Raw genomic sequence first — 14,804 nt, 5'->3', positions numbered from 1 at the left:
AAGTCTTTTCCTCATACGTAAAAGATTGTATCATTACCTATAGGAAATCCTCACTACCAGGGTTGCTATACTTCATTAAAATTCAGAAGTAGATAAGTAATGAACAGATATGCTATTTACTTACAGTAAATAAGCAGTTCCTGGCCTTTCCTCGTGATGGTAAATGAGCTCGCAGGAGTAACCAACCCCTTCCCTCACTGGCGCCTGGCCCTGCCCAGGGCAAACGGGCAGCGTTGAAGCCAAGGCCCAGCCCAAGCTCAGCCTGACTTTAGGGCTTGACCTGGGTTTGCTGCTGTCTCTTTACAGCCACAGCGAAGTGACAAAGCACGACAGAACACCCTGCGGTTAGCACGCCCCGGGACTCACAAAAGGGGTAACTCTGGAGAGTTCAGAGCAGAGAGCACCCGGCGAGCGTTACTGGCCGGACGGGAGGTCGAGGCAGGAGAGCTCTGACCCCAGGGCAAGGCAGGGGACACAGACACAGCGCCTATGACAAAGGTCAGGGTTTGCAGCCTCCTTCCCCCCCAGCCACAACAGGAACAGGGAGCCCCTACTACTCGGGTAGGTGAGGTGAGAAAGATCCTCTCGGGAAGATGGGAGAAACCCCGCTCCTGGGAACGGGGATGAACCGCACAGAGCATCTTCAGGAGCACGGACCAGAGCGAGATGGTGCAGGGCAGCCCAGGCAGCAGAACCAGACTCCCGAGTACCAGGGGACCTGGACCTCCGCGTGTCCTGGCTCAGCTTGGACAGCACGAGAGAAACACACAGCAACTGTTTAAAAAAAAAAACAAACAAAAAAAAAGGCAACCAAAAAACCACCCCCCCCCCAACCAGAACTGACAACATAACAGAATTTCTACAGTTTTACTTCACCTTGTGTTGATTTAGATACATATAAACTTTTGTAGAAAACTTGAATAATAGCATAGCTTATTTGGGATAACCAGAGCCACTGAAAGCCTTAAATGTGCAAAATACAGTTTATCACACGTTAAGATTTCCCCCCCTCGACAGCCAAACCAACGCAGACGGGTAGCACAGCAGGGCAGAGTACAAACCAGGCCAGAAGTATTTCTCCCTCCACAGTTCACAAGTCAACTCTTCAACCTACCGCTATAAAAAGGATTTGAGAAACCCAGAGAGCCAGCAGCACCAGTCCAACAGTCACCTACTGCAGCAAATAAAAACAAAGCCCCACAACCAGAAACCCCTGAAAAATAGATTTTTTTTTTTAAATTTACAAACAAAAAAGCTATTTACTGCATTAGGCCTTCCTGAATCTGGTTTCTTGAAGCAAGTAAGAAAGCTTCAGTCAATGTCCTGCTGCCTCCAGAGTGGTTTATTTTCGATAATTACACACTAAAGAAAAGCGGGTGTGCGAAGCGCGTCGGACCGCACACTGCGCACACCTGCGGAGGGGCACGCTCCCCTGTCTCAGCTTCTGCTCTCTCAGCAGTCGTTCTGCTCGCCCACGGCACCGCTGTGCGACACAACAGCAGTACAGACTCGTGGTGCTCGCTGCTTCTCCACCCGTGCTTCTCTCCCCTCGCTTCCCCCCCCCGATCAGCACCTCTCCGTAGATCGGCTTTTCAAAAATCTTCAAGCCGCTGCCTCTTTAAACGGCTGCGTAACGCACGGACCTGCGAGAACGGGAATTTCCAGAACGGGTCTGCTGAAACACAGCCACTGCTCACCACCTTAACCTGGGATTTTATTTTTGGATTTGTCCAAAGTCAGTTTTTTAGCTGAATGGTTTTGGAGACGACAACCCAAGCAGAACACAAGGGACTCCAGGAAGAGATTTCTCAGATTAAGACCAATTGGAAAATATTCCTGAAGGTTTTGCCAAATCACAGGTTTTCAAAAATGTTCATGAACTTTGAGACTTCCTGAAGAGCTGTGGTGCCAAGGGGCAGGTGCCTTAATCCCTGGGAAGAGAAAAAAGTTTGTTAGCATACAGCAGTAATTTTATTAATAATATTATAATAAATGACATTGACATATGATATATTTGATACATGATATTTCAAATGATATATTTAAACATCTAACTGATAAGTAATACAGCTGTCATTGGCATGCTTGTGTAAAATTCTAAAATCCAGAGATACTCACTGCATTGTGAAAGAAGTTGCAAAGATGCTTTGCCCAAGGACACCTGAAAAACAGAGAGAGATTCTTACCCCAGTTTCTCACAGGGTCAGACCTGCCCCCAGTCTCAGCCACTCGAGTTTTGCATCACTGGGAGCTTCACAAGAAGGCCAATCCAACAATTCACTGCAACTTCCAAAGGGAGATGATTTCAGCATCGGATGTACAGTAAAATAATTAAGACAAAGACAGACCATAACAGGATTTCATCAGGTTCCGTGGGATCACTGCTAGAGCACAGTGTAAAGCCTCACAAAGCAAAAAAAGACCATTAACGGAACTGCAAATCTGTAAACACAGCTTAGCTCACACACAGCTTACTGAGTGAAACCAAGTATTCTATTTTCTCAAGGGCACACGGCGAAGGCTGGGGAGAAGCAACAGACCAAGAAGGCCACCTTACACATCCATGATTTCCACTTAAGACAGCTCTAAGAAGTGAGTTCTCAGCATTATTCTGCTGCCATCAGCTACGTGTAAATTAAAAGTGCGAGAGCAGGCAATTAATGTGCCTTCCAGGCTACAACCAGTCAATTCATTTCAAAACTATTGTGTCAATACATGAAACTCTGTCACTCTAAGGCCTGTAATGCTTTCCTGCATAACACAGGAGAGCGAGGATTACACTTACAAACAGCTAGAGGTTTCAGAAGTGACAGAGTGTTTTACTACACTTTGTAATCAAGTATTCTGACTTTCAGACCTCTGTTTTCCCCACCCACTGCAGCTTTGTGCTGCTGCAGAGCAAGCGGCCTCTCTTTAACAGAGAATAAGAATGACATGCACGAACTTCATGCTGTCCTCAGTTTGCATTGCAGTACACATATGTTTCTGAATCTTCAGTTTTTCGTGGGGATCTACTCCCTCGGCACCACGTGAAGCAGTTCTTACGAGCGTAAGAAAGACGTTGACACCTGTACACCCACTGGATTCCTGCAGATGCACAACAATACAAATTTTGAGCTACTTTCAACTATTTTCTCTAAATCAAGTTTTCCGCAGTATGTCACCTCCTTAGAGTCCAGTAGCTACTCTGTTGCGAGTTCTAATTAAGGTCACTTTGGTCGCTGATGATGACAGTGACATTTGAGGAACAGAACTAGACTGCACCACAGGCAGTCCTGATGACCGGTCAGGGTTACCAAGAGCAGACAACGTTTTTCATAACACTGGGCCGTGGGAAGCGCGAAGGCCGTTTGGTTGCAACAGGTATCACAGAATAATTTCAAACATACCCAAAACACAGCGTTCAGTATCTTTACCACTGCTAATAACAGGGAAGAACAAAAAACAGGAATGAACTGCGAGTTAAGACCGCTAATTAAGAGAAAGCTACCACCAGTGCTGCAACACAATGGTTTTCTATTTGGCTACGATGAAGATTCACACTTACATGTGCAGGTTCTCCATAATAATGTTCAGAGCGAAGAGGCCAATGGACTGCATCTTCTTATGCCTGCACGTCAGGAACAGGCAGAGGAATTCACCCACATACTGGGGACCAAGGTTTTGCCACCTAAGCAATATAAAACCAGGAAACAGAACAGAGCTGTTCAACAGAGACAACTTTCCTGTCGATTCCTAGCATCTTGCTTGCACTCCTGGACTTACCCAAAGCACTGGGCTGGCTGGTTTCTAAGAGCTCAGGAGAGCATCTCCGCTAAACCTTACTGCTGCGGGACTGCTCTTACTGTTTCCGTAAACAGACAGACTTCAGGGAGCAAGTGTTTACTCACAGTTTCAGCATTGTTGCTTTCTGACGATTTAGATCCCTCAAAATCAGGTTGACAGTGCCATGGAGAACGTGTTCTTCATAGGAAAGGTGGTCCAGTAACAGCCTCAGAGCCCAAAAGTTATTCTAGGAAGAGACAACATAAGACCAGTGATTTCACCTAATTGCCAATCATTTCTTAAAAAACAGAATAAATCAATGGTCAAAGCTAAAGGGAAACAAACCCAAGTTAAAGGTGTCTAAAAACTTCAAGTTGGTGTCACAGATTTTAATTTTAATTTGCTTTAATCTCTTAGAACAGAAATCAGTATCCAGGACTCACCCCAAAAGCCAGGGCTATCTCTAAGAAGGAAGTCAAGTATGGAAGATCACAGAAAAGCATCTGTTGTACTGCTTGCACTGCGAGAATAAGACAAGCCTCATGGTGTAACTACAGGAAGAGATACCAACAAGAAGACACACATTTAAAAGCCCACTTTCCCACTACTTGTATATCGTATCCCATCAAATCAGCCCGAAGTTACGACCGCTCCAGCTGGACAGGCTGGATGTCAGACACGACATCCACAAGCATCTTACAAAGACCACAAGAAAAGGGAGCAGAACAGGTACTTCTGTTTATATAGCATGTTTCACCTGGTGCTCTCAAAGCCCTCACAGAAACACGAAGTCTCACACCATTGCAGAAGTAGAATTAAGAGGAAAAAAAAATTTCTGACCCAGTAGGTATATATTTCGAGAGTAAGCTAAACGTAATTTCCTCAAAAGAAGTAAAGAAGAACAAGAGAGCTCCTTATATGCACTGACTGTATTTAACACAGAACATATTTCAAGCCATCTTTAAACATATTCCTTCACACTTGAAACCATCGCTTAAAACAAGTTCAGACTTTCTGGGCTATTCTGAATTTTGAGACAAACACGTTGTCAAGTCTCAACGGAGAGTCTCCAGTTTGAATCAAAGCGCACAAAATCACCTTGTGAAAAGTTAAGACAGAATCAATTATTACCAAACCTCTCGCTTTATGAATGCATAAATGTGGACAGTGATGAAGTTAGACTTGTCCTAGGTCAAAGACAGTGTCAGATCAGATCAGACCCTAACAGTTTTCTTACCTTCAGGTATCTGCTTTAGGCACTAGACTGTGCTAAGAATAGACTCAGATTCCCCCCCCAAAACCTTCACGCTCCCTCTTAAAAGCTTCTCATAATAATCCAACCGTTTTCAATATCACTGTATCTTTAAGCACAAGCACAGTAAAACAAACAGTAAATTTCCTTATCGCCATGTGCACACTTACATGAGGAGAGAACAGAGCAGGTGGCAAAGGAACATTGACTTTTGCCTTCAGCTCCTCCAAAAGGCCACCACTGGCTGCCAGCACCCCCTGCGACAGAAGCAAGGGGTCACAAGCGAAGGGGAAGAACGCGCAGATACTCTGCAAACAAACGGTGCCCAAGACTGTTCTCTAATGTGCTTCCACTTATTTTTTCAGCATTTTTACAGATGAGGCTGACTGTTCAATGCCATACCTGGGGAAAGCTGAAGCTCGGCAGCACTAACCAAACCATATCACATAACCTTTTCATTTTAACCTACTACACTGAGCAGACAGTTCTTGTGACAAAAACACCCAGATACTGGCTCTTTAGGACTACCTGAACTGCCTTCCTATCCATTTTATTTTCTGATCCCTCTCAACATGAAATGATACAGAATCAGTAGTAGGCATTGAGCTGTGAGCAGAGTAAATCTGTCTACTGTTGCATTTAACACTCCCGAATCACAACATGTTGCAAAGTGTGACATTTGGCACATACCACCAGAGAAATTGAGGAGGCACTGCGAAGTTAACCTCAGTACTGAGCAGGCTTTAGTATTTAAAAGAAAGAGCCAATGCCTGCATCAGATGAAGTCTCGTATAAAACCAAGACAAGATTCTCCCGTTTCACAGCAGTGTTTCCGTTACCTTTTGGAACTCCAGCGGTGGCTCTTTCAGCGACAGGGGATGTAGGTGCCCAGTTTTTTCCAGCAAATTGCTGCTACCCAAGATCATGATGAGGGAACTCCAGCATTTAGGCTGAAACACAGAACATCGATTTTACAAAGTCAAACCCGATCGGAGGTGTAAACTATCCAAAGGGAAAAGGGTTCTGACAGCAAATCCTTGCATTAGAGAAGTAACTGGACAAACCAGGTACTACACAGAAACACTCGATGGGCCACAGGAAGAGTTTTAATACAGACTCACATTCCTGTACAGTAACACGTTGCTGTAAAGGAGTTTGAGCGCCTGCTTAATTAGAACACCATCTTTCAAGGGAGGCCCTGCAAGAAGAAAAAAATCCAAAACAGATCTTACATTGCCTGAATAACTACAGAGTGTGAACACAAACAAGACATGAACCTACAGATATGTTTCTACAGAAACCTAACAAGAAGAAACAAATGAGTGCCTACAGCTATTTTACAGTATTTTGCAGGTTCTGAACTGAAAACCAACATCAACTGTAAAACGCTATTCTGGAAAGCTGCAAAGAACTGAATACAATTTAGACTAAGCCATCACAGAACAAAGTCTTCATTGTCTACATCACACCCCAGTGCAATACACACTGTCAGCACCTCATACATCTAAGAATTCTACTGATAGCTGAGCACCTCCAAAATAAATCTTTCATTTCAGAATACGCCTTGACAAGCAGCATGCACCAAGATAAACGGTCACAGTTGTCAGTGGCTAAACTAATGACAGAATGGACAGGGTTTCACGATCTGTGTATTACATCAGGCAGCTTTTCTGCTCAAGGTCAAGCCTGAGACCTACCATAACGCTGTTACACACTGCCATTGGTAATGCCATGATGTAATAGAGAGCTTTGTATTTTCTTTTAAAAAGTTGCCTTCGGCAAAACAACCTCACAGCTCACAAAACTAGCGTCGTGTGTGAAGTGTACTAAAATTCATGCTCAAATATGAAGCCATTCTTCCTACCTAGCATTATGTACCATGCTTCAGTCCACACAATCTATAGTTAGGTTCAGAATGTTACTAGATTTAATGAAAAAGTAACCACTGTAATTAAGCAAGGTTCTAAACATATGTAAGCAAGAAATCACACTTGCCAACTGTAACCCAGGGCCCAGAGTCTAGCATATCCTTCCCAGCAGGCACGCTGCCTGTCCTGAACATCTTCAGGTAGGCCTCAAACTGCAGCGGCGTTATCCGGCAGGCAGTGCAGCAGGCCAGGCTGTTGACGGGAAACAGCAGCGAATGCGCAGCATCGAGGAAGCCTCCAGTTTTACACAAATAGAACGGGATTTTATCTCGAAGGTCTCTTAACCTGGAAAGAAGAAACGAGTATATGATTTCATTAACATGGAAGTTTTACAATACCTATATATAGATCTGATTATGCTTGACCACTGGTAAGTTACACTCGACAAGGCAGGAGTCAGTTGCAACGCAGCATTGCTTCCACTTAGCAAACAGCTGCCAAAATCCTACTGCTTTGCATTCTGCCAGTTCATTACACATGGAAGAAACACAGCCTGGGACACAACCTTACAGCAAAGAAACAACTGAAAAAAAAAAAGTATAAAAGCCATTTACCCTTTGGTATCATTGCATTTCACTGCTCTCAGGTAGCGAACAACTTCTTTATAGCTGGAGAAAAAGAAAAGGGTTAGCAGGATGAGGAAGGAAGTGCAAAGCTATATACAGGCAAATCAGATTTTACTACAATTAATGAAGCAAAACAGTAGATCTTCCCACAGAACAGATGCTGCACAACAGAATAGAAATAGTATGGACAGAAAGAGGTAGCTGGAAATAAGGTCCAAGAAGCTATCCACACATTCTCTCTGTAGTCTGGCAAAATAAAGCAGGAGGCTGCCTTTCAGTTTAATTCTTTAAGTGGAATGTGTTCTTTTGAATACAGCCTTCTGAAGACCCAGAGACCAGAACGCACTTTTTTGCCATCTTCCACCTAGTCAGCCTTTGATGGACAGAATTTGTTTCAAACATCCACATCTAAAACCTACCGGGGTTACTGAAACAAAGAAATTATCCACTTGAACGTTCTTTTCTGGTCCTGAAGCGTTCAAAGGGCTCAGTTCTGCTTTGAAAACTTCAAAAAGCTACTGGCCTTGCTGGTAAGAAGCAATGGGCAGCTTCTAATGTGTCTTTGTTTCCCATGTTTCCCCATTATACAAAACTCCTGCCGATGTTAGCAAAACACTGTACTGCAGTAAATACCATGCAAAATATAAAAGTTGAGTTCATTTTATGAAAAATCCAAACAAGACCAAACCAGTCTTACTTCATGTTGTCTACCAATTTCTCCACTCGAGCCTCTATAACAGGGAGTGCTTCCCACAGAAACACTTTTCTTCCCTTCTGTGTTCTCTGACCAGTGATATTCTGGCCTTTTAGAACAGTGGTCAGTAACACATGGTCCCACGGCACAACATTCAAGCTGAAAGTACAACAATAAAGTAATTTTTAACCATGTTTTGTTTGTACACCACAAGTTATTTCCCTTAAGTAACATGAAGATTTACCAGTAAAACATCTTGAAGTTTATAGCTCACATCTGAAGGGGGGGGAAAAAAAAGGAGAAAAAAAAAAAAAGCAAAGCACTATATGGATAACAACTTAGCCATAGCATCAAACAACAACTTATCCTGTAAGGAGACGACAAATACAAAGCACCTAATGCTGAAATCTTCCTATAAAATGCTCACACCTAACACTATCGGTGAAAACAATCATTCTACATAACTGTTTTCAAATCAGGCAACAGTATAAAAAAATCATATATTCTGTGAAGAAAAACCAAAAAACATACCTATTTGAGAAGCCAAAACAGTGACATGGAAGTGAGATGGACTGAAAAAAATTAACAAACTTTTCATATAAATTCTTTGGAAAGTCACACAACACCAGCATCCTCTGAAGTTGTGTTGTGATCCTGTTTTGAAAAGAAAAAAATAAGAAAACTCAAAATATCTTAAAATCGGATTAATTACTATTAAGTTGCTGTGGTTTTTTTGGTCCTATGGGAAACTATTCCACAGAAGTTTGGAGTTTTCTTGCTTAAATGCCAGATAGACAGTTTGGATGTATATTTAAATTTGTGTGTTAAGTCTTGCAGTGAATAACTGTATTGCTGGTTTGTTGTTATTTTTAAACACCAGTGAAATCAAGGTTCTGAGGTCTTCAGTTTTAAAGCAAAGATCCTCAGTGAGTAAATGCGAGAAACACACCATGAGCCTGACAAGCAACCGGATCAACGAGAGCTCCTGGCAGCTTCAAACCTGGTGAAACCATTTTTGTCTCAGCTGAAAACTGGAGGTAACACACTGACGCAAAGAAGAGCTTATTCCAAAATTTGGGGAGGGAGGCAAAAATTTCCTTTTCCAGTGCTTTTAAAGCCAGAAATTAAAATATTCCAGAATAGTAACTTAAAATGAAACCGACACAGGATTTAGGTTATACCTGTCACTAGTTTCAAATAAGAGGTGAGGCTATATAACTGTTATTGAGTGCTCCTGAAAAAAGTTAATTCTTAATTCATTAACCTTCTGTTGCAAGTGAATTTCGGGTTAAAGGTGAAATACAAAGCTAAAATGAGAAATGAATTAAGCCAAGTGAGCTAGATGTCCTCATTCATCAGCCTCTGGGGGAACTTTACTATGTTACATCCCCGACGAGCCCATCCCAGTGGAGCACGACAAGGCTGCTGTTTCGATCTCCAGCAGACACCATTTGCTCTTTGGCTTAACCACCACAAGTAGCTACCTGACACCACCTTCTGGTCTGGCCTTACAGAACACTCCTAGACTCCACTCAAAAACTAATCCATCTTCTTGCCTTCCAGCTCCCCGTTGAGTTATTCTCCTTCGAGGCAACAAAGCAGGGTCTGAGTGTTCATGTGGCTCTAAATAAAGCAGGTACTGCCCTTGGCTTTCACAGAAAGGCACTCATGTTAAACACAGCTTCTAAAAATCCTGATTTGTAGCACACAGCTGTAGAACCTGACAGCACGCTGAAGTCCCTGCTCGCTGGTAGGCTGACCGGTGCATGTTGTTGCTTATGTTCTTCTGCCCTTTGCAGTCTACACGCAGGCAGCAGCAGGCTGCTCTTGCTCTGCTCAGACAGTGCTTAGGGCAGTTCAATGGGGTCGTGTTCCCTGACGAGGGGTTCCTGACACTACAGAGCCATAAGATTATACACTTGTGCAAGTTTACTGTTCACTTTTAAGAGCTAAAGCATTCACTTTATTTCTTCATGCCTCTGAATAGAAGTAATTCCAAATTCATTTTAAATGCCAGCAAAAAGCTTGCAGCCAGCAACCATCCCATTGCCATCTCAGCATAATGTGGTAAGATCAATTTTACCTTTGCAACAGACAAGGGACAGCAATCTTCAATGAAGCAGTATGACCAAGGTTCTGCCAGCTTCTAAGACAGGAGGAAAAAAGCACTAATTAACACTTGGCTGGTCTTCCTGCCTTTTCCCCTTCTCTATACTCATCTGCTGTCTGTCATCCTCCCAGTTCCCATCTCAAATTCCTTCCTCTCGTGTGAGATCATCTCTCCCCCTTGTGACTCAATCCCACCTAAGTTCTTCCCCTCACATCCAACCTTTAACCTTCTCTTTTCCCTCAGATCCCTCCCTGTAACCAATCCCTTTTCTCCCTCAGGTGTACTCATTGCTCTCTCGTGCTGCAGCCAGGGCTGTGATCTTTACTCTGTCCTGACACTTCAGTGGAAAACCCAAACTCTCTCACTTCGTCTCCTCCTTTTGAGAAGCAAACAAAGATTACACACTAGATGTGGAACCACATACTTACAAAGCAGGGTCTTTATGAAGCGCTATCTCTTTAGCTGCTCCCAGAAACATGACAGCAGCAGCTTTGGGACTCTCTTTTTCTGCCTGATTTAAAAATCTTGTTACCAGCGCAAAAACTCCAGAATACCTAAGAAAGTTAAGTAGTCCATAAGATAAAGCATTTGAAATTATGTACTTTGTAAACAAACAGCAATTATGACCATTGTATAGTCTGAGAGAAAATTGACTTGCTTTTCCTTGAAAACCATGTATAAGATAGTGACAGGGTATTTGCATAACTGTTACTTTCAGCATTTTAAAGGCACACACCATGGAGTAAAAGCCAAACCCCATCCTAAAAAACACATTAGTAAAAATACAGGCTTTAGTTTCATGCCTTCCCAGGTTGTAATAACAGGGGATATTATCAAGTGTCTACACAGCACAAGAGATGTATTTAAAGTTGTACTTAAGACGTATTTAAGTGTGTGTTTAAACTACATCCAAGTGCAATTTAATAGCTCCCTGGCCAAGGAAGCTCTCTCGAGTATGTTTCTGCTGTATCAGGTGCCACGATTCTGATTATCACTTGACTTCAGGCAAGCAAGTCTGCACTGACCAGTATGCACGGCTAGTAGCTGAGTTCTGTTGTCACTTACTTGTATACAACCTCCATGTTGCGTGATCGACAGTTATTGCATTGCCCAGGAGGCATTTTTGGGAGGCAAAAGCATTCATGTTCTGTGGGAGGCATCCTTGCTCCAACCAGATACTTATTATATTCCACAGAAAGCTCCTGGATAAATTTTATTAGAAGACTTCCTGCAAGAGCAGACAGATGTGAAATGGTTAGCGCTTTTTTTGCTCCCCCAAAACTAAAAGATACAGAAAGACAAGCGTAAGTACCCCACGTAAAACTTTCAGCAAGTTACTCACACACAATCTCAGTGGCCAGGAAAGGTTTGTTGCTTCTTCCAGAGGGAGGAAAGCACAAAAACTGGACCTGCAGACCTGTGTCTGGTCTCAGCAGCGCCCAGAAAGAGACCAGCAACAGTAAGCTGCTACCCTAAAAATTCACCAAGGCTTTGCAAGGGGAGTTGTGGAGCAGACAAGCCGTCCACCGAGCCACAGGTCTCCCAGGACAGCAGGAGTGCACGACACTTACCACCGTGCCGAAGGTCTGCATCTATATCTGCGAGCTCCAAATTGAACATCACAAGAACACCAGCCAAGGCAAAGTCACGCTGGTCCTTCCAGAATCTGCTTTTGTTGTGAGCGTTGCAGTGACAGAGGGAAGGGGTTGTCCAATTCTGGCACTATTTTGTAAAAGTGAAAAACAGGGAAAGGTTTTAGGCTCTTCCCCCCCCCAGCTGAGCAAATCAAAAGTTAGTTCCTCTGAACAAAGGACTAAATTAATTTTGTCCTTTACAGACCTCGGCAAAGCCACAGTGAAGTATTCTGACAATCAGGGCAAGAGGCCAATACGGCAGTAACTCAATATCATGACTAACAAGAAACACCCAAACAAAAGCTCGTAATAATTTATTGTCACTCCTGAATACCTTACAGAGCCACGCTGGGCTGGCACCCTCCCCACTGTAAACTGGTAACAGAGCACTGTCTACGCACATTGACCCCAACTCTGCTCACTGTTCGAAAGTTTTCCAAATGCTAAGAAAAATGCAAACAAACCAACCCCAATTCCCCCAAGTGACCCCCTCCCTCGCTCTATGTTAGGACAGTCTAACAGTCTGACACTTCTCCAGCGCAGAGAAGCAGTCTGATTTAGTAATCTGATTCCATGAAATACATTAAAGCAAACAGGAGGTACATTTGCTTTTACCAAGTGAATGTCTACTCCAACAACTGGCTGGACTACTAAAAATAAACCCAGACAAGGATCACATTTGAGTAGGACTGTGAAGCAGACAGATATCAACATTTCAGAGAGGAACTGTTAAAATAATCAAATTTCATGTATCATTTAGTCTTTTAGTGTGCTCAAGAGACTTCCTTTAAAGAGACTGTTGAGTAATTCAGCTTACTCAAAGTTGTGCGTTCCTGGATTACAGTGTTCCTTACCTCAGAAGCTAGTTTATCACAAATGTAGCAGTAGCACTGATCACAAATGTCAGCATTTTTTCCAAGGGGCGAGCACGTATCACATTCCGTTCGCCTACAGAGTTGAAAAAACAGAAGGTTATTTATGAAACAAGTTACACGCTCAACCCAACTCTCCTCCTGCTTTCAGAGGTTAAAAAGCTAACAAGGTTACTTGACCAGATGGACTAAGTGTGGAAAACAGAAGCCCCGATGAACCTCTGCATCACAGAACGTACTCAAACGGGTGCATTGTGCAGTCGTATCTGGCATGAGGCATCACTTTGGCTTGTTTACAGAAAGTAACCATTAGCTCACATTCCTCATCCACAACTTCTTCAGATTTCTTCTCTTCCCGGGCAGACTCCTCTGTAGAATAGAGAACATGTGGTATAAATAAACATAAAGGTAACGACAACTTTATTACAAATTCCACCAGCTATTGACATTTATTTTTTAAAAACACTTTAAAGCACAAATTCTCTCAAGATTTCACATGGTGCCAATAGGAATGGCACACTGGCCTGGGACAAAAGGCTTTCACACACTATCAAAACAGAGGTAATCAAACAGGATCCAATCGACATCGAAAAGGCCCACTCCAAGCTAAGTTTGCAATATTTTGAAACCACAGAACAGTATCCTTTAGTGTAAGCAGTGCCATCACAGAAATCCCCGAAGTTATGAAATAATGGCAGTTCCTCCTGGTTTTATTTATTTTTGGAGTACCCTGCTTTCCTAGCAGCAGAAAGACACATTTTAAGCACACTGCATAATATTTTGCACAAGTTTACTCTGAAAGTTCTGCAAAGAACTTAACTGACAACGAGAGCACAGTACGTACCCTGTGGGTCCACCACCAGCACTGAGTTCCCAAGCGCGCTCTCAGCTTCATCGTCGCTGATCAGGATGATGCTCTGCTTTTCCGCTTCTGTTTTCGACGGCCCCATGGCTACTGAACTCCAAAGGAAAAGAACTGTTTGCCAGCAAACAGGACGCAAAGAGAGCTCTCACTTTGAAGGCCCTTTCCTCACGAAGGGAAAGGGAAGACTTCTCCAAGACCCAAGCTACCCATCTGCGCCGAGTACGTTACGCTAGGGACAGAAACGCTCAACCCTTAATGCAGTCAGCAGCTCCCAGAACATTGTGGCTTCCATCCACAGCTGACAGAAGTCTAAAAACCAAGGAGGGGGGGGGAGGAAACCCCCCCACCAAAACACGAGACGTGCTGTTCCTTTGGTGGGACCACCTTGGGAAGAACCACCCCATGGTGACAGCGGCTGCTCACAGGGACGCACCCGCCCCTCAGAGCGACAGAGATGGGGGCACAGACCCCCCTGCTCCCTCCCAGCCCCCCCGCCTCAGCCAAGGGCAGGCCTCTCCCCCCCCTCCCCCCAAACCCCCCCGCCACTGCTCCCCCTTCGGCCCTAACCCGCTCCCCCACCACCCCCCCAAGCTCCTGCCCCCGCCCCGCTCACCGAAAGACCCCCAGACACCGCTCCCCTCACCGAAAGGCCCCCAACCGCTCGACCCCGCCACTCTTTGAACGAAGAACCACTTCCGGGGCGGCGACCCCGGAAGGGGTGGGCGCGGTGACGCTGCGCGCCGCCACTTCCGCCCTGGCAGTGGTGGAGGCGCTGCGGCGCGGCCGCCATGTTTGGTGAGGGCAGGGGCTGCGCGCCTCGGGGTTGCGGGCCCTGGTGCGGGCCCTGGTGCGGGCCTGGCTCCCCCCACCCTCGCGGGGCTCCCACGGTGATGAAGTCAACCTTCATCCTCCACCGGCTGTGGGATGAGGGGGAAATGGGCACCAGTGGAGGGGCCTCTCGACACGCGAGGCCCTGCAGGAGGGAAGAGCGAGGTGGCAAAGCCCCGTTGCGGCCTGCTGAGGGGGTCTTGGTGGGCCGCACAGGGGATAACCCGCACGCAGGCCTGGCTCTGCGGCCCCAGACGCCTGCCCGCAGTCCACAGAGTTGCTTCCCTTCC

At 44.7% G+C, this 14,804-nt stretch overlaps 1 protein-coding gene across 1 annotated transcript; it reads right to left on the bottom strand.

The window, feature by feature from the left end:
- Positions 1 to 853: 853 nt before the first annotated feature.
- Positions 854 to 14,378, bottom strand: LOC104330737 (uncharacterized). The gene is made up of 20 exons (XM_075436899.1): positions 14,330 to 14,378; positions 13,666 to 13,797; positions 13,061 to 13,190; positions 12,804 to 12,897; positions 11,887 to 12,037; positions 11,381 to 11,543; positions 10,744 to 10,869; positions 10,289 to 10,351; positions 8,737 to 8,859; positions 8,209 to 8,364; positions 7,500 to 7,553; positions 7,013 to 7,230; positions 6,139 to 6,215; positions 5,857 to 5,967; positions 5,188 to 5,274; positions 4,209 to 4,316; positions 3,891 to 4,012; positions 3,548 to 3,670; positions 2,119 to 2,161; positions 854 to 1,931 (listed from the first exon to the last, which is right to left on the bottom strand). The coding sequence occupies exons 2-20, from the start codon at positions 13,769 to 13,771 to the stop codon at positions 1,854 to 1,856; spliced, it is 2,133 nt and encodes a 710-aa protein (XP_075293014.1). The 5' UTR covers positions 13,772 to 13,797; positions 14,330 to 14,378; the 3' UTR covers positions 854 to 1,853.
- Between the last annotated feature and the right edge of the window lie 426 nt (positions 14,379 to 14,804).

Source organism: Opisthocomus hoazin, chromosome 15, assembly GCF_030867145.1.
Source record: "Opisthocomus hoazin isolate bOpiHoa1 chromosome 15, bOpiHoa1.hap1, whole genome shotgun sequence".
Taxonomy (NCBI): domain Eukaryota; kingdom Metazoa; phylum Chordata; class Aves; order Opisthocomiformes; family Opisthocomidae; genus Opisthocomus; species Opisthocomus hoazin.
Note: the sequence above shows the minus strand (reverse complement) of the source record. Positions and strands in the feature narration are given on the sequence as shown.